Source organism: Microsporum canis, genomic scaffold, assembly GCF_000151145.1.
Source record: "Microsporum canis CBS 113480 supercont1.8 genomic scaffold, whole genome shotgun sequence".
NCBI lineage: Eukaryota > Fungi > Ascomycota > Eurotiomycetes > Onygenales > Arthrodermataceae > Microsporum > Microsporum canis.
This window is the reverse complement of record NW_003299162.1, coordinates 661963-680372: the sequence shown is the minus strand read 5'-3', so window position 1 is coordinate 680372 and position 18410 is coordinate 661963. Positions and strand designations below refer to the sequence as shown.

General features: G+C 47.9%; 9 protein-coding genes across 9 annotated transcripts; 5 read left to right on the top strand and 4 right to left on the bottom strand.

Annotated features, from left to right (window-relative positions):
• Positions 1–103: 103 nt before the first annotated feature.
• MCYG_08191 (protein kinase domain-containing protein) lies at positions 104–1357 on the top strand (the record flags this gene model as incomplete). The annotated part of the gene is made up of 1 exon (XM_002843062.1): positions 104–1357. One exon carries the CDS (start codon positions 104–106, stop codon positions 1355–1357), a length of 1254 nt encoding a protein of 417 aa, XP_002843108.1.
• Positions 1358–2859: 1502 nt separating this feature from the next.
• On the bottom strand, positions 2860–3359 carry MCYG_08190 (uncharacterized protein; the record flags this gene model as incomplete). Its single annotated transcript, XM_002843061.1, has 2 exons — positions 2860–2983; positions 3178–3359. 2 exons carry the CDS (start codon positions 3357–3359, stop codon positions 2860–2862), a joined length of 306 nt encoding a protein of 101 aa, XP_002843107.1.
• A 199-nt stretch (positions 3360–3558) lies between these two features.
• On the bottom strand, positions 3559–5852 carry MCYG_08189 (conserved hypothetical protein; the record flags this gene model as incomplete). Its single annotated transcript, XM_002843060.1, has 5 exons — positions 3559–4165; positions 4226–4981; positions 5219–5250; positions 5517–5588; positions 5766–5852. 5 exons carry the CDS (start codon positions 5850–5852, stop codon positions 3559–3561), a joined length of 1554 nt encoding a protein of 517 aa, XP_002843106.1.
• Positions 5853–6003: 151 nt separating this feature from the next.
• MCYG_08188 (conserved hypothetical protein) lies at positions 6004–7433 on the top strand (the record flags this gene model as incomplete). Its single annotated transcript, XM_002843059.1, has 6 exons — positions 6004–6226; positions 6306–6362; positions 6427–6491; positions 6551–6936; positions 7000–7095; positions 7160–7433. The coding sequence occupies 6 exons, from the start codon at positions 6004–6006 to the stop codon at positions 7431–7433; spliced, it is 1101 nt and encodes a 366-aa protein (XP_002843105.1).
• A 382-nt stretch (positions 7434–7815) lies between these two features.
• Positions 7816–8892, top strand: MCYG_08187 (C-3 sterol dehydrogenase/C-4 decarboxylase; the record flags this gene model as incomplete). Its single annotated transcript, XM_002843058.1, has 1 exon — positions 7816–8892. The coding sequence occupies one exon, from the start codon at positions 7816–7818 to the stop codon at positions 8890–8892; it is 1077 nt and encodes a 358-aa protein (XP_002843104.1).
• Positions 8893–8988: 96 nt separating this feature from the next.
• Positions 8989–11035, bottom strand: MCYG_08186 (conserved hypothetical protein; the record flags this gene model as incomplete). The annotated part of the gene is made up of 11 exons (XM_002843057.1): positions 8989–9160; positions 9227–9455; positions 9515–9671; positions 9733–9861; positions 9910–10024; positions 10075–10171; positions 10221–10304; positions 10455–10539; positions 10595–10723; positions 10776–10901; positions 10952–11035. 11 exons carry the CDS (start codon positions 11033–11035, stop codon positions 8989–8991), a joined length of 1407 nt encoding a protein of 468 aa, XP_002843103.1.
• A 572-nt stretch (positions 11036–11607) lies between these two features.
• On the top strand, positions 11608–13201 carry MCYG_08185 (conserved hypothetical protein; the record flags this gene model as incomplete). Its single annotated transcript, XM_002843056.1, has 3 exons — positions 11608–11789; positions 11847–12296; positions 12352–13201. The coding sequence occupies 3 exons, from the start codon at positions 11608–11610 to the stop codon at positions 13199–13201; spliced, it is 1482 nt and encodes a 493-aa protein (XP_002843102.1).
• A 1264-nt stretch (positions 13202–14465) lies between these two features.
• MCYG_08184 (conserved hypothetical protein) lies at positions 14466–15886 on the bottom strand (the record flags this gene model as incomplete). Its single annotated transcript, XM_002843055.1, has 3 exons — positions 14466–14716; positions 14973–15026; positions 15181–15886. 3 exons carry the CDS (start codon positions 15884–15886, stop codon positions 14466–14468), a joined length of 1011 nt encoding a protein of 336 aa, XP_002843101.1.
• Positions 15887–16878: 992 nt separating this feature from the next.
• On the top strand, positions 16879–18283 carry MCYG_08183 (uncharacterized protein; the record flags this gene model as incomplete). Its single annotated transcript, XM_002843054.1, has 4 exons — positions 16879–17058; positions 17155–17255; positions 17322–18204; positions 18254–18283. 4 exons carry the CDS (start codon positions 16879–16881, stop codon positions 18281–18283), a joined length of 1194 nt encoding a protein of 397 aa, XP_002843100.1.
• Between the last annotated feature and the right edge of the window lie 127 nt (positions 18284–18410).

Below are 18410 nucleotides of genomic sequence, written 5' to 3'. Positions count from 1 at the left end.
CAAGCAGGTTGGGTAACAGCTGACATAATCTAGAGCTTTCGGAATTATAAATGGCCATATTTGTTGATATCCTACGTTCTCAACCACAAACTGTTCATCTATCATGGCATCATTCAAGATCGAGTTCATTCCGCGGTCGTACGAGGAGAAAGAGACTTACCGCTGTGCCAATGGGTTTGAGCTTCCGTATTATTCAGTACGCGCTATCGCCCGTTCAGGCCATAAGAGATGGCATATCAAGGTGTCCTTTAGGTACAGGGTACCCAGCCAGACGAGGAAGAAAAAACCAGAAAGGCGCCTCGAGTTCGAGACTTTTATCTTGCATATCGATTTCGATTCCCTTCCTCCCCTCATCGACGACACTGTTACGGAGGTCGAGCTGACTTCCATAACACAACCGATCCCTCAAGATTTGATTCCCCCAGATTCCCAGTCGGGGGCGCTTCCATTAAAACAAAAATTTATCCCTCCTTTTACGCCCGAAAACAGATTTGTTAAGGTCGCCAACAAGCTGAGATATACAGTACGGGAGGATGTCTCTCGGGTGGTATACCCCCAGCAGGTAGAAGAGTTGCCCGTGCCAACGAGATGGATATCTGATATCAAACTAAAGGAAGAAATCCCAAGTGTGGTTCCCTGGATTTCTCGAGCTAAGCTTGACGACGGCGGAAGATGGTACATCTACAAAGAGATTGATAGGCCTTTTTACTGCCCGAGAGATAGTGATGTTATGCAGCAAGAGCTATATAATCTTATACAGTTCCGGCACGTACCCAACATAGTACAGTTAGTTGCTGTTATTATCTCCAGAAATCCATATTTGACTACAGTTCGAGTTAATGACATACCTGTTATACGAGGGGTCCTGCTTGAGTATTATTCGGGCGGAACGTTGGAGCTAATATTAAACAAGCTAGATGGAAGAAACCTCCCCTGGCGCAGATGGGCGCTCCAGATTGCCGATGGTCTCAACCAGTTACATCTAAGAAATATCACGCATATGGATCTTAAACCCTCTAACATTGTGATCGATAGTGAGGATAATGCCGTTCTAATCGACATAAGCGGTATTGGTGGGGTTACCCATGAATGGCTAGCGCCAGAGCTTCGAGATATCTTGGACCCCCTTTCTTTACCGTTTGAAGCACGCCAGAGAAATGATATCTGGGCCTACGGTAAACTTCTACTGGCAATGGCTGAGCTTAGTGGCAATATGAGAGAGAGAGAGCTCTTGGAGGGTGTCGCATTTGGCGCGGTGATAGATGACCCCGCATCACGGCTTAATCTACCCTACATCATATCTCATCTCGGGCGACAACATCCACAGAAACTTCCCCCAAACCACGTCCCGCGTTGAGAATGCTCATCCCTGTTGAGGGCGCTCAGTATTCGCTCCAATCGATATCTGTGTGGTCGAATCCGCCATTTTCCCAGTTTCCTAGTCATGAACTTCAGCGGGGTGGTTTCTTTCCATTTGCCCATTGTTGAGATACAAACCTGGCCCCTCACGCATAGGGGAAGCTTTACCATCACACCCTTGAAGACCACAGCCAGCCAAACCAGTTGTGACCGCTTGCGTGGAGTTTGCATCTCTGCACGCCTCTTTCTTTCTCTTGGCTTCAGCACAGGGCGTACTCAGAGACTTGTGGTAGTGACCACAACGGTGCACCCGTTCAAGGAATTGGCACATAGTACACTAAAAAGGAGGTATATCACGATCGTGATTTGTGGAAGAGCTAGAGCTTGAAATAGATGTGCCAATATAACAGTGTTCAACATTTGTGGTGGAATGTAAACCTAGCTGTGTATGTTCGGAAGTTTTTATATTCATAAGTTGTGATTTTCAGCAACAGCCGCCCCGATTATATGTGCGAAGAAATCACGCGCTGTTCCTGTTGGTGGATGGCCAACCCTACATCCTAACCGACGCGTCCCGTACGTCTGTTTTTCTATGCGTACGTCTTAATCGGGCCACACCATATACATAGTAAACAGCGATGGGGTCATGGGACAACAATGCCATGGTCTAGTAGTTATGGGCGGCAGGGGTATGGAAAACAGGCTTCGAAAGGGTTTTCCCGCTGGCGTTCCCGCTTCGATAGTGGCTGAATAATTTTGGCTCATTATGTGTTGCGTTAATTGGGCCTTCATGCTTAAGTTATCCGTATAAATAGGGGCTTGGCTGCAACAATACCCAACTAACCCAGCTTGAGGGAGGAAACTTCCTCCTCACTTAGCCCCTCCAAAGCACTGAGAGGGAAAGAAGAATACATAAGTATTAAACTGTTTGACGAAGAGGAGTACGATAGAACAGTTACAGGCAGGGGAAAGCAAATTAATGGTTTAAGCCCAGTAGATCGCGACGTGCGACATTCATATACTTGACTAACTCACCATGGGTGGGAAGCGCTCTATCTTTTGGCTGGGCAGTGTCCCAGTACAATAAATTTGGCAGGAGTATGTGGGATTACTTTTGAGAGATACACGGGGGTCAGACATTTTGATACGCACCGAGGAGCCAATCAAGGTCGCATATATGTTGCACAATAGATGGTATTAACGAATGTGACAAACCCCTACGGCTTCTCAATAACGATATGCAAGGCCTGAACTGGGTAAACAGTCGATTTGTACCCATTCTTCGCCTACCCATCAGCATACCAGGCCTAGGAGGCGCTTGCATATCGAGCTGTTTACACGCTTATTCAGACTAAGGGGATGACTACGAAAGCGAGTGGGGGGATTTCATAAAAGGAGTGAACTACGCCCGCAAATTCATGGGCGGATACTAAGAACTCGAAGCTCACATTTGAGCTCTCATTGTCTATTTAGCTGTCGAACAGTTACGGCCCCGCGGTGCTATACTTCTCCTATAATGAACGCATTCAACAGCGCGGGCTCTGTGCCACTGCCAACCACGCCCTGGATCTCTATTGTGGACTTCTTCTTCCCCGGCTTCACCGCCATCTCCACCTCCACGCAACTAGACATGAGGATGTGCGGGCCCGGTCAAACCCGGGGGGTTCCAAAGATGCTCACCGTGGGCGCGGGTTTCTCCGTACCCAAGCTTTTGGGTATAGGCTCTATAGGTTACCTGAAATCTATCTTAAATAAGCCTACCCACCCAAGTCTTACCCAAGACTTTTTAGAAGTGCTCAGATTTGACCACCCAAATACCCGTGGGTTAGGCATTGCACATCCTCATGTCTACCTACACCCAGGTTTCTCCACTCGGTGTCACGTCCGTCTTCATACCCGCTGACGGATTCTCTTTCCACGTCCATATGGAACAGACCGCCAGTTGAATCATCGCCGTTGCTGCTAGAACCTTGGAAGCTAAAGATCTGGTATGCTATCATCGTGGTGGTCGTCACTGTTTGGAAGAGCCGGCACGAATCCTGTAGATGATGAATCAACGCTGTATCGACATTCAACAACTTCCAACGTCGTCGGTAGAAAATTTCATGCTATTGGCTTACACCATATCTTAACAGTTGCTTTAAACACTATATGGCTCAACGTGTGGCCCCGTTACAACATCTCTTTGATACTAGCTATCTACATGTTTTTGGGGGTGATATATACCCTGAGATCGTCTCCTTCCAGGGGGGCCATAATCCCAAATGTCGGCTTTGCGCTATCAACTCTGGGAAACCGTGGTATATCATTCGGGTCTTCCAGCCGCTCAATATCGTACTGGTGGAGTGCTGTGCCGATGAAACAGAGGACTTCCTGCCTTGCCACAAAGCGGCCTGCACAGAGAGTCGCCCCCCCGCCAAATGGACGGTAACTGGAACTCCTCGTTAAATTCCGTTTTTCAATGAACCGCGTGGGTCGGAATTTGGAAAAATCGTTCCCAAAGACGTCTTGGTTTTCGTGCAATTGACGATACGGTAGCATGATTTTCCGGCCCTTACGAAGGATTTTCCCGCCAATCAACGTGTCTTCAGTGATATATCGCATACTGGCTGAGCTCGAGTAAAGACGAAGAACTTCACTAAGGACTGAGTCTAGAATTGGGCACTTGTTCGTGAGATGCTCGAGGCTAGGCCCATCCGTGCGGTTTTCAAGGAATACCTCCTTCTTAACGGATGCATATAGGCTGGGATCGCTGAGAAGGTGGCACAATACCCAGAAACAAAACTTGTAGGTATTCCCGTTGACACTATGCATTAACGACTTCGTTAGACGCATAGCAATATCATACCAAGCAACGTGAACTTACACGAAAAAGATAATGAGGATTGCAGCAGACATATCACTCTCCCCCAATCCTAAATTCCTCGACTCTGTTTCTAGCGACTTTGTGAACCAGGCACAATCCTCGCGCTCTTCTCTTGGTAAGCGGTAATATTGAGTGAGAATGTCAATTATCGTGTCTCGAGCAGCCAGAGCGTCTCTCGAAAAAACACTTGGGTATTGAAACAATAGCTTCCAGACGCCGCGGTCTAGGGCATAGAAAGATTTGAGCATGTCTGGTGTCAGTCCCCATAGCTTATCGCCCCAATAAGTCTTCGTTCCTGCTTCTACTAGGACACGTCCGCACAGTCCCAGCAGGGACACCTGAATTCCCTTACTGGATTTTTGGCTCCCGAGACACTCGCCTTGGGATAGAGTCTCCCATGCCAGCCCGCGTTTAATATGCCCAAGCAAGACATCGATCAGTGGCCCAGCCTGTGAGTTTGGGCCTGGGAGCAGCTGGATATGGTGGAAATCGACAGCCAATCTAACCAGTGATTTCCCCGAAGGATTAAGGCTGGAATCGTTTCGCCCAGGGATATATCGCGGTGGCTCTTCGCTCATCTTTTCCACCGTCCTCGTGTCTGTGCCGCAGGACAGCATCAGGTCCTGAACAAATACATCGAATGACAACGAAGTATTATTCTTGTATACTTGGGCGACATCGTTGGGGTTCACGACAACGTACACCTCCTCACCAGCCAGTGTGATGCTAAATGGTTCTCGCAGCGGATTGTTACCACTACAAGAAAAATTGGGTCAGCCAGAGGTTCCTCAGCGGATTTTCGACATTGCCACATACAGCCCTGAATTGAGAAGAGCATGAGCGTCTTTAAAGAATTCAAATGTGCATCCTATGTGTTTGTTGGTTAACTCGGGGAAACGCTGATTAATTTCTTGCTTCCTTGACCTACCGAGCCCTGATGCATATTTAGTAAACTATGATATGGCACGGTCAACAGGCGGCGGGCATGCTTACAAGGTATCAAATATGGCAGTGGCCTTGGGTCCCTTGGGAACAGTTTAGGGACAATTGTGAATCTCCAAAGTCTCCAAACGACCCAGGAAATAACTCCAAGGAGTAGAGTATTACGCGCAAGGCAAAGTACAGCATCACCAGAGCGTAAACTAGCCAAGTTTCCTATGCGCACTGGAAAATCCATGGCTGACTAGGACCGTTGTCAAAAAAAAAAAAAAAAAGAAGAAGAAGAAAAGAAAAGGAATATGAACAGGAAGGCGCCGAAGGCTACCTAAAGATTGGCGGGAGACCTACATACCTTTGTGGGCTTCTTGGTTGAAGATATATTTGGAGGTCTCATTGAGGGCAGGACATTTGAGATGTACAGTAACTATCACAGTTACGAAGTACATGCATGGGTGTGTTAATCTCCGGATCAGCCGTAGGATCAGCCGTTGCTCAAATATGTGCAGGCATTCCGTGGATCCCTGTTCGAAAGTCACCGGCTGCTAAACTTAGTAGATCCTGGTAATGGACTGCCAACGAGGAATTACTCCTCCGTGCTTACTCTGTGCACCATTAACTGCAGCCTTGGAGGTTTCTCAGCCTGCTTGCTCCCGGACCGATGGCCGAAAGTCTTGTACGGCTTATGCATGGCGAGGGCATTTCAGCACCGCCCTTGGTGCATCTTTATATCAATCTTCCCAGCTCTTGCGCGGATTTAATTCGTTACTCAAGACCAACGTCTGTGGTGTTGAACATTTTTCTTTCGTTTGATATATTTTGTTCTTCCAACGCAGATTACTATGAGTTTACCCTCAGGATCCTCTATGGATCTAAACCTCATCCCGGCGGGACCTCCACCGCCTGGAGAGGTTCCTGTCATCGGTGGTGGACCGTCACTCGGCACAACGACTATTGCTCTCGAGTGTGTCATGATGGCCATCGCAGCGACAGCCGTCCTCTGTCGAGTTATCTCGAGCTATCCCGTGCGAGGTCGTCGCTCATCCGGGCTTGGTGTGGCCGATTGTACGAAACATCTCAGCCATCATAGCTAGCTGCCCGCACATATTTCACTGGAATAGCATCCCTAACAAGCATATCACAGATGCCTCTCTGGCTGCGATGCTGCTTGCGATTGCTCAATCCTCTCTCGTCATTTCGCGTATGTAGATACCCGATACCCGCTCGATATCTAAGAAATGCTGGCGGACTAACTTGCTTCTTAGTCCACGACTACGAGCGCCACCAGTGGAACATTTCTGTTGGTTCGCTAACTAGCAGCTACTTTAAGGTAGGCCCAACTAGATAGTTAGCTACACTGGTAGCATCTATGCTAAGTGCAAGTCGCAGAGAGGCTTTGCCCAGAACCTGATCGCCTGGCCGAGTATTTTTTGCGCTAAACTGGCTATCCTTCTCCTCTACCTTCGCATCTTCCGAGTCAAACATTCTCTGAGATGGGCAGTATACGGGGGGGCGGCATGGGCAGCGCTTGCTTATCTTCCCAATATTGCCGTTGCCACCTATTTCTGTGCTGCTCACCCTGGTGAACCATGGGGCTTCAACGTTGGCATGCGATGCTCGCAAAAGGGGCCACTGAAATGGCTTGTTGTATCAGCAACCATGTCAGTGATACTGGACCTCTATATATTCGCAGTTCCAATTCCTATTGTGATGTCTTTGAAGATGAGCAATAAGAAAAGACTAGGGGTCCTCCTTATCTTTTTTACTGCATTTTTGTACGTTGAAACTCTTGCACCCGAGTAGACGGTATGCCCGAGAACGCTAACTAGAAAGTATAGGGCTTGTATTTGTGCTATTCTAACCCTGGTGTACCGTGTTCGCCTCCTCCAAACAACAGATTCACTATGGCTTAGTGCACAGCTCTTCATCTGCAAGTTTGTTACCCTACTTTATCCGGGTCTTATAGTGCCGTTACTCACCTATCCTCTCCATATATAGTGCCGTCGAGAATTATATCGCGATCATCGTGGGCTCTATTCCTGGGTGCAATACATACTACAAGTCATACATTATGGAGTCACCACTGCTTAACCGGATGTCTTCCTACTTCACAGGCAGCAGAGGCCCTAAGAGCGAGAGTTCTAATACATACCCGTCAAAAGGCTCTTACCGGCTGAAGGATTCCAGCAGCAATAACGAGTCCATGAACACTCTCCAGCCCGTCCAGCCTAGTCAAGCTACATTAAGTCGAAGCACACAGAGACTAGATTAGCAATGCGATGAACACTTGTAACTTTAGGATCACTTCAGGCATGCAGGTTGTTATGCAGGGATGAAGCAGTTAATTAATTTAAAAAGTTAATGATATCCAAAGCACAGCCTTGTGTAGTCAACTACTATAGGTAACTACTAGCTAGCGTCTGGGCGGGTAACAGGCAGCATACATATATTAATACATTAGCTATAGTTCATTGTTCGTTGGTTATGGGGCGGTGCTCCCTTGACTGTGCTGTTTACCAACAACAAAGACAACGCAGCCCAGGATAAAACGAAGTGCATAGCCTCTCTGCTTTTCATTTCGATAGTGAAGTAACCTGAAGCTCCCTGGATTTGTAGCTCTCAGTTCAAGCTGCTTCCACCTCGCCTGGACGACCATGGCCGACTCAACAGAACCATCTACGATTCCGCGGACATCAGTTCTCGTAACCGGTGGCTGCGGATTTCTCGGAGCGCACATCGTCCAGCAGCTCCTCGATGACCCTCGTCCGTTTGCTGTTGCGGTCGTCAGTCGCAACCCCAGCGCCGCCAGTCAACACCACGACTCGCGAGCATCCTACCACGCAGCAGATATCACAAACATGCCTCAGATCGAGGCACTGTTTAACCAGATACAACCCCAAGTGGTAATCCACACCGCATCCGCACTTCATACCGCATCATCCCGTGAATTGCATCATACCAATGTCCAGGGGACTCAGGTTCTCCTACAGTGTGCGGCCGCTTGCGATAAAACGCTAGCATTTGTCTATACGTCGTCTGACTCTGCGGTGGTGCCGTCTCAGAAGCTTTTGGTAGAGAGTGAGGCCCAGCTCTATACGGAGACATCCTACAGAAACCTGTACTGCAAGACGAAAGCTATCGCCGATGCCGCAGTTCTGGCTGCCAATTCTCCCAGTCTACGCACTGCAACCATTCGGATACCCGGCCTATATGGGGAAAACGACACCAATTTCATTCCACAGCTGGTCTCAAGCATCCGAAAGGGCGAGTATAAGACGCAGATAGGCCCAAATAACAAACTGTTTGAGTTTGTGTATGTCAAGAGCGCCGCGAATGCTCATGTACTTGCTGCAAAGTCGCTTCTCAGTACCGACACTGGCGGCCCCAAAGTCGACGGTGAAGCCTTTTTCGTCACGGATGGCAAACCTCAGCCTTTTTTTGATTTCGCGCGCAAAGCATATGCTGCGGCTGGCTACCCGGTGGCTTCCGATCAGGTAACCGTCATCCCACTTGGGGTGATGTTGGTTATTGCATCGATGATAGAATGGGCGTATTATATCTTTACTCTAGGGAGAAAACGCTCTCAGATAACACGAGACGGTATCGAGCATCTTGATTCGGGGTGTCACTGGTCGATAGACAAGGCGAGACATCGGTTGGGCTATGCGCCAGTGATGGAACAGGATGAGGCGATTGAGCAGACTATGAAATGGGCAATGGCAAATTTGTGAAAGAAAATGCACTGCTTTAGTTCTCCATAATACATGAGTAAGAAAGGTACGAATAGACCAAAACCCAAGGAATAGTAAAATCTAGTCAAGCCTTTGTCAATCTTCAGCTCTGTCTCTGACAAGTAAAGAAATGGTAGATTTTGGTATCACTGCCGACCTCCACTGGAAGCAATTTGACCCTCTAAACCCAAGAATCTCACAGTCGTAATGAATGAGCATTTTTGCGAGCATCAGCTTCAGAACTGCAGTGGCGTAGAAGCGGCCGGGGCTAGATGAGAAGCAGAAGCCACGTTAGATGCTTGATGTCGCATCTGTTCTAATGTTAATGACATACCAGACTATGCGGCCCAAGCCCCAAACAAGCCAGTCACGCGAAGCTGCCGTCAGGCCATGGCGATGGCGCCCTTCATTTAGGAAACGAAGTCTGTCGAACTGCATGGCATTCGTAAAGTACTTCTCATCGCGCATCATAGAACGGTGCGGCACGCAGACCCATTCCCCCTTCCGGATATGCAGCCCGTCAGAGAAAGTAAAAGGCTGCAGAGCCTGTCTGCGTATACCGGCTACAGACCAAAACGATCAGTCGAGGATCGACGTCAATTGCACGGAGGCCATGGCTTACTGCTTTCAAAGGCATTCAGTCGAGCCGATTCACTGAGAAAACTGTCTAGGAGCGGGAGATCGTCGCTGGCGTTGAAGCCCACATTTTTAGCTTCCTTGCGAAGCGGATCAATGCAGTCTGGATGCGAATATAGATCTAGCAGTGCAAAAGTGGCTGCCTGGACATCGTTGGTTAGATCTGGACCAGATATCATCACCAATTCGACAGGAGGAGCGTACTATGGACAAGGTGTGCACTGATCCATACCATATCCCCATCACCTCGCCGACAAGACGATCCGTACTCCAGTTGCATTTCTTGGGAGCTGTTTCGATAAGCCATTGTAGTCCATCGTTCTGTAGATTGATCTAGTGATTAGTTAGGTGATAATGACTAAAGGGAAGGTAAACAACTACCGGGCAAGACTGATCTTGTCTTCCACGCGCGGTCCTCTTTTTGATTTCGGCGGACAGGAGGCGGTGCAATGATTCTGACGACCGATAATTCCGAGTGAACCAGCCCGCAATGAACCTATAGCTCCTGTTAGTAGGAATTTAGTATCAGAGGGGGAAAGGTCATACTGAGCAAGAGGCTTAGGAAGAACCCTCAGCATTTCTGCAGCAAATGCAGAGTCCTGGGGGAAATTATAAGCTGCGTCGTAAAATTCGGGGTCCTCAGCTGGATTTAGTCAGTTTATCGAAGCGAAGGTCGAAATCTTGAGTCGCACCTAATTCACGGCCAAAAAACACATAGCAGTTAATGCAAGTAACCACTCTTTTTGAGAACTCATAGACGGGAACTGAGCGGGATCCTAGTAGGAGAGGTCAGCAGTATTCCCTGTAGAGCGATATAAACTCGCCTTTGCGAAGGTGGTATCGCTCTAGTTCCGAGCGTATGTGGCTGGCGATGGCTTTGTCCAGATCTGGCAATATTCTAGGGAGTTGAGAGGTCAGGATCGTACGCAGGGCCCGGACGAATCCTGTGCCTTCGACGCCCCTGACATCGTTCCACTCGAAGCCATGCATCGTGGATTTGGGCTGCAGAAACTAGTTGAGTGGCTCGTTAGTAAAGGGGCTAAAATGGCTGAGGATGAAAACGCACATCCTTCGCAACGGCGTGAAGCGACAACACGTCCAGCGGTGCTCTATTGATCTCCTCCATATGCAAAGGCGAAGTGACCATATGCTGTATTCTTCCTGGGGTAACGACTTCGAAAGGCAGCCCTTTCGCCTGCACATTGAGTCAATACACGCACTTGACGAAGGGGGAGGATGGTTCATACCAGGATATACGATCTATCAATTACATTGGCCCCGTTGAACAAATATGCTAGGCTCAACAATACATTTTGCACCAGGCTGTATAGCTTGCTAGCAAAGTCGGCACATCCGATGAAAATGTTTTGTTCCTAGTTCTATTGTCAGTTATGGCTTCTCCTGGGACCGCAGACTTACATACCGCTATAACCGCGAGGGTCGCGCATAGAGCGAGACCGATGGCACATCCCGTATAAGGATACGATTCTATGAGTTCTCTCAGCATGGTGGTTGATAAGAATAATCAAGTATGGATATTCGGCTTTGAGAGAGGATATATCCTGGGAACGGGCTCCTTTCTAGTAAAGGTTCAAGGACTCCAGGCCTCGACCGAATATTCGTCCCCATTTTGGATATACTATAGTATTGCTACTATGTATATGCATGTTTTGGATATATGCTCCTATATGCTGGTTTTGGATATATTGCTGCTATGTACGCATATACTTGGCCTCGACGAAGGATGTGGCCAATCGGTGATTTCACCGAAAACACCAATGGTAGGACGTACGGTTGAACCAGCATAAGCATGATATATAGTACCTCAGCCGCAATACCTCAGCCGAGCCGGACATTAATAACACTAACTTCGACCAAAAAACCGGGGCCTGATGATGGTGCTGTGGGGACAGGATCATATGTATGATTAGCAGCATGGCGCTATATAGCTGTGATACTTTCCTGTACGTAAATCGCTGGACAGCTAGACTCCGCTGCCTTCTATAAAAGTGTCTTTTTCCTCAATTGCTTAATGCTGGGAAGTGAACCTAATTCAAACGGAGGGCAAACATCTTCATCATGGTGCTGATACAGATTCTCCCCGGCATCTTGACAGCTTTATGTATCGTTGCCTACCTTCACAAAGCCCTCGGCATAAAGAAACACGATGCTGAGCCACCCTTTATCCCGACCTCAGTACCATATTTCGGCCATCTCCTCGGGTTACTGAGCCAGCAGATAGCATATTATGCCAAATTAAGGTACGCCAACTGACTATCAAAGTCGTGGCCTTTTGCTAACTATGTGCTGATGTATAGCGCGAAATATGGGTATAAGATCTACAGCCTCGCCATGCCAGGTGGACGAATATACATAGTCAATTCGCCTAGTATCATCTCAGAAATCCAAAAACACCCGACAGTGCTGTCGTTCTGGTTCATCGAAGCGTCACTTACGAAGAATCTCGGTGGCATCAGCAACCATGCAAACGAGATCCTTCTAGAGAACGCACGAGGAGACAAAGGACAGCATAGTCTAGTGGTAGATGGCATGAAAGCTACACACAAAGCTATGTCTGGCCAGAGCCTCGATCGCATGACCCTTGCTGCCATCCAGCGGGCTAAAAAAGAGCTCGATCGGCTAAGCGACAGGCCGACGGAGCTGGACCTGTGGGATTGGGTGCAGCGCCTGTTTTCGTTGGCAGTCTCCAACAGCGTCTACGGACCGGACAATCCGTATGAGGATAGAAAACTAGAGCGTGGTCTCTCGTGAGTTACCCTATATGATATTCTTTTTTGGTGTTTAACTGACTGATAACACAAGGGAGTTTGCGGACCATACGGTCACCTTCTTAACCGGCTTGCCCCCCTGGCTATTCATCCCGAAGGCTTATGCAGCACGCGAGAGCATCGTTGCTAGTTTCGAGAACTATTTTGCCGTAAAAAGCGATGAGAAGGGCTCTGAACTTGTCCAGGCTAGGGCCAGGGTTCTAAGGGAATATGGCATCCCTGAGGCGGACATTGCACGATTCGAAGCTGTCAACGGCTTCGGGATCTTGTTGAATCTCCTGCCCACTGCATTTTGGACGGCATATCACATCTTTTCAGACCCCAAACTCCTTGACGATGTGCGAAAGGAAGCGGAGATGTATCTGCCTCCGGATAACGGTTCGCTACCGTATGGAACGGATCACGTAGCCCAGTTGGACAGGATGACCATCCTGACTTCCACATTAAAAGAGTCTTTACGCTTCCATGCTTCCGGGGCCGCAGCTCGCATGGTAATGCAGGACCATTTGCTGTCGAATCAATGGTTACTCAAGAAAGATTCATACATCTTCATCCCCAACCGATCGGCGCACTTTGACCAGGAGGCTTGGGGAGACAACGCAGACGAATTCAATGCGTACAGGTTTGACCGACAGAGGGGTGAGAAGATACACGCGGCAGCCTTCCGGGGATTCGGAGGGGGGGCAAACCTTTGCCCCGGTCGGGTGTTTTCCACCCGGCTTATCGTGGCGGTTGTGGCCTCATTGGTGCTGAGGTTCGATGTGAAGCCGCTGTCGGCCAGTGGAAAATGGGAAGATCCTGGGCATGATGAAAGCAGCATGGCAATTGTCCTGGCGCGCCCAAAGAGGAGAACGAGGGTTGAGATCGTATCAAGGGGTAGCTAGTGAACCAGCAACGGAATAATATGATTCAGGCTCGTCTGATTATCGTCTTGTAAGGGGATACCCTGTAGGATTCCGTATATACCATGGAAGTCCAGGTCATGTTCTGCTTCCTTCAGCTGATGCTGCCGTGTCGTAGATATGTATAGCCAAGGAGCGGAGGTTTTTGTCAAATATGAGCGAGAGCAGCGAATGTTGACTAGTTGAACAAGTATAAACGGATACAAGGATACTGTTGGGATTAGCCATCCTTTGTTCTGTACGACTCGCACCGTGTGTCCATGTTCCTGGGGCAGATAGGCCTTTTTGTCCCATGGCCCTGTGGTTCATGTAGATATCTCGGAGGCTGAAGGGGGAACACGTGACCGCAGCCTCTGCAAGACACGGCGGAACAGTAAAACAATGCCTCAGCAACCAAATGAACACTGGAAAAGGTGATAAATAGGCGTAGAATTGGATGATGATGATGGACGGAAGGTCCAGAGGCTACACAGGTGGTGTAAGCGCTAGTTGATAAGTTTTCCGGGCCTGAAGGATATTGGACATTGTTGGTTAAATGAAGGCCTCTGCACTCACTCGAACGGCTGAAAAAATAGATAAAGGAGGATATCTTACTATAGAAACGAAGGCATTATTCGAAATAATATCATAACTCCAGCTCTCGTAGCGGCTCGCTGATACATAATAATCTTGGGCTCTGAAGGCAGCCTGCCCTGCCTGCACTGCTGCCTAATCAAGAGTCACCTGATAGTGATCGTTTCGCATGTGGGGCTGACATCTGAGGGGTGATCTTTGCGTCATACGCTTTTATTTCTCATTTCTGTCCCCTTTTCTCGCAGAAAATGATAACTGAAGAAAGTGATACACTCTACATTTGCGTTGCGCTCTAAGACTTCTTAACTGCTATACTTCCTTCTATATTTTATCGAGGCCTCCAGCACTTCTTAATCGTCATGGGGGTAAGTAGCTCATTTGACGCGCTCTATTCCCATCGGCCCTAGCTAACTATATTGATGCAGCTAGGCGATGATGCACTCGCCGGGCGAGAAGAAGACATTGGAGGCCACTTTTTCGATCCGACCGAAAATCATAGGAGAATATATTTCAAGGGCTATTATCTCTCTATCCTTAATAAAAAGACCGGAGACCACCCGACACACCACGACGCGACGCAACCCGGTCAAAAAATCATAACGAAATATCAACCATTCGAAGTTCCAGCTGGGTATACGGTATATATCAGGGTCGCCAGCGTATACTTTGAGGTCTAGAATGACATTGCGACTTCCATTCCATACATGCGGTGGAGACGATATCCGTCCTCATTGGCACACCAGATCGTGAGGGAGACGTCCTGAGTGTCATCCTTTGGGAGCAGAGTAGCTAAGCATCCCGTTGTCTCTAGACCCTGACGCCTTTCTGCCTCCCAGAGCTTGCTATTCCGGACCGCTGTTCTAAAGGGCTCGGGTAATTTTTCGATGTTACTGGCTGGTGCGTTTGAATAAATGTACTTTGCTTCTATTAGATAGTTGTTAGCAGCGGCAAGAGTGCCATTGGAGGGCAGTCTTACCCCTATTTTTAGTAGATGCCGGTTGCGAGGTTACTCCGGCCGGGCTCTCTTGGTTCTGCGTTAAGCGTTGAATTGTGCTTTCGTGAAGTGGCGGTTGGTTCGATCTATCATATCCCGGATTGATGTTTGAAATATACCCATTACCACCACGTGTTTGATCTGTTAAGCATTAGTCCTGTATAAGGAGAGAGGTGAGCAACATACTAGGGTTGTAGACTGGTGCAGTAAACCCCATTTGTCGCAGGCTTGGAAGCTGATCTAAGCTGAAGTCAGTATCGTTGAGGTAATATATATATATAAACGGGATGGTTATCACGTACGTCGGTTGGGATTGCTGGGATTACATTGCCTGTAGTCGATTTCTGTTCAATATTAGCACTGGATAGCATAGGTTACAAACGCCGTTGCCTACCTTGCGCAGTCGTTATCTTATTTTCAGTGCCTAACTCCATCACCCCATGTGATCTTTTAAGAGCGTTGGCATTTTCTCTCTGGTCGATGAGCGTAGATTTTAAGCTGGACATAAATTCTCGAAACTGATCGCACGTATTGAGAGATTTCTCTTCTTCCAGCGATTGCAGTTTTTGGACTATTTCCGTAGATAGCAGCGGTATTCTCTCCGTGCTCGTGTCGTCGATCACAAAATCGAACGTGTTATCTGACATCCCCACGGAAGAATTCCAACTTGACGGTGGGATGGCCATGGCCCACATTAGAATAACATGAGGATGCTGGGAACGGAGCAGCTCACACCTTGTGCGAGCTTTTTTTTTTCTTGTTTTGACTTGGGCTGAGTCCAAAGCGGAGCCTCTGGGGCCGACGAAAATGAGCTCAAGGTTCCTCCGCAGGATCATGAAGATAGGGGACGTGATTGTTTGATATTCTTGCGTAGCTCGAACAGCATTTGCTAGATTGATATCCTTATCACTTCGATGCTTGAATTTTGAGAGTATTGCACTGACAGTCGCCCAGGCAGAATCCATTCTCTTGCTTAGTTTCTGGAACTCATCCTGCTGACCGTTTGTTGGTCGGATCTTCTTGTTCGTGAGTTTCGACGACAGCGATTCCGCCCTGGATACCAACCCCTCGAGTTGTGATAAGACTAAACCCGCAGACATGGTGAAGTCCGACAAAACTTTACATAGCACAGAGTTGTTATACTCGGATGGGGCGATGGGTACTTTAAAGTCTGTGCAGCTAACCTTGTTTATAACAAGTGGAGTCACACTCGAACATGTCTTCGTTTATGCAGGACTTCTTGTAGTGTCTAGGCTAAGAACGGTATAGTGTCGGGTACGAGGCCATACATAGTAAGGCGAATTTTTGAGTTCGTTGAAAAAAGTGGGGCATTCGGTTCCCTATCAATCAATCGAGCCGCCGCGAGTCCCACTGCGAGTTGCTGAAACTTCTCTTTTTCGTCGATCGGATCATTTTTTGGGAGTTTTGAGCCTATGGATTCCACCCGAGACACTAGTTCCTCTTTCTACGCTAACGGACATAGTCAAGTATGATAACTTAATTGACAAGTCTCGACCGTGACCCCCGCAGAGCGAAGTTAAAGTTTTGCACACTTCTCTGAGTTTAGCTAATATCTCCCGTGAGCTCAGCTTAATCCTAACATGTCCACCAATATTGAGGACTTATTATAGTCGCTAGCCCTAAATTTGGTATATCACATCTAGCAGCAATAGACGCCATGCAGTTCCAACCATAACACGTCCCTGAAATTGTACGAGGCCGGTAATTCTCACCCTATTGATAGTCAAGAATATTTGACTGGGTGGAAGGGAAGCTCCGCTGTGATGCTTTGTAAATAGCTCGGACATCAGTGATCATACGCAGGAAGCGTATGTCGGATTCCTAGACCTTGCTCCTGCAGTATCACCCCATGCAACTCTAGCGAGGAACAGTAGTGGAAATGGTATCTCATGCATAGGAGATTCGGTTTCAATTAAGGATGGGCATCTCCTCTCAGGCATAAAATGGAGCAAGATACCCCCAAATCCTGAGGCAGAGACAACCATTCAAGCTTCTTACCGCTGATATACCTTGTCTATCCATATTATCTCCCATCACGCAGATCAATCCAACTAGCTTCTCTGTATTGATCATGGCTCCAGAGATGCCTCATCAAATGCGAAGTCCCCCGCCGAATACCCCGGAGGAATCACCGGGGCCTGTTGTTATATCAACAATGAAGACGGGCTCATCGCAACTACCGCGCGGAGTTACACATCCAGTACGTCTAGATCAGGGTGCTTCAGGTCAGGAACTACCAATTACGATGAGTGTAAGTTCCCCCTTCATTATGATATCAACCCCTAGACCATTATATCCTATGGGTGGTGACAGGAGAATCAACATATCACTAACAATAATGACCCAGAAAGCCTACAACTATCTTGACTTGGTCAAGGCCCAATTCATCGATCGGCCGGATATCTATAATACTTTTCTCCGTATCCTAGCGGATTATAAGAATCAAGTGTGAGTCTTCTAGCTAATTATATCGACATCATTATCGCGTTTTATATTAACGTAATGGCTACCTAGAACTGACATTCCTAGCGCCGTCAGCCGTGTATCCAAATTATTTATTGGGTATCCCAACATTATACAAGGATTTAATACATTCTTGGCTCCCATATATCGAATTAAATGCGACTCTAGTAATAACCCTAATGCTACTGGTTATCCTGCTATAAGAAACGAATTCACCATCTCGCACATCAATCCGCCTAAAATGCCAGCTACCCCGCTAAACACGCCGACAGAATCATCGGAGCCTATTACCCCATTAGCAACACATAAGATCAACACGCCAACCAGCATGCTGTCAGAGCAATTGGACACAGGGACGAAGACGGGATACCAAATTAAATACGGCGCTGGCAATAATATAAACACCACCTGCGCCACTGCCACTGACCGTCCTGCGTATAACGCATTAACGCCGACACAAGCTGCACAAGGGTCAGATGCTGCAAAAGATGCCGAGTCATCCGACTTATCAACGATGATGGATCCGGGGAATACGAGCCTACCGCTCCCTCAAATGCTCGCCATATTGGTACAACCGCCAGAACTCACTCGGCAGGAAATAGAACTGTTTCCTCCCATGATGGTATTGCAGCCTGGGGACATGCCAAACTTCTGGGCTACCGCGACGCTGCGCAGCAATGGCGTAGATATCACAGACCAGCTCGGGGGAGAACGCATTCAGTCTTCTATTGACGGAACCTTTCGTTTTCCTGGGTTGACAATCCATGAACAAGGAGTGTATTGTGTCAGGATATACCTATATCGAATAGATTACGACTCTTGTCTGCCAGGTGTGACCCAGGTCGGGTATGTGGATAGCAATCCTATCATTGTAGGATCTCGACCTGATGGCATGGCAATCCGTCGATCTACAGCTGCTCAAGACACTCTATGGGTCAGGCAGCCGCTATTATATCAAACCGTGGATGCCAACACATGCATAGACGACCACACCGGCTACTTTCCGAATCTGACAATTCATGCAAGTTCCTCCGTTATAACTATGGAGCAGATGGGGCAGATCGAGTATTCGAAGTATATGGTATTTAAACCAGTTTCGGATTTCATATTGGAGGCTGCAAATTGGGAACATGGACTCTA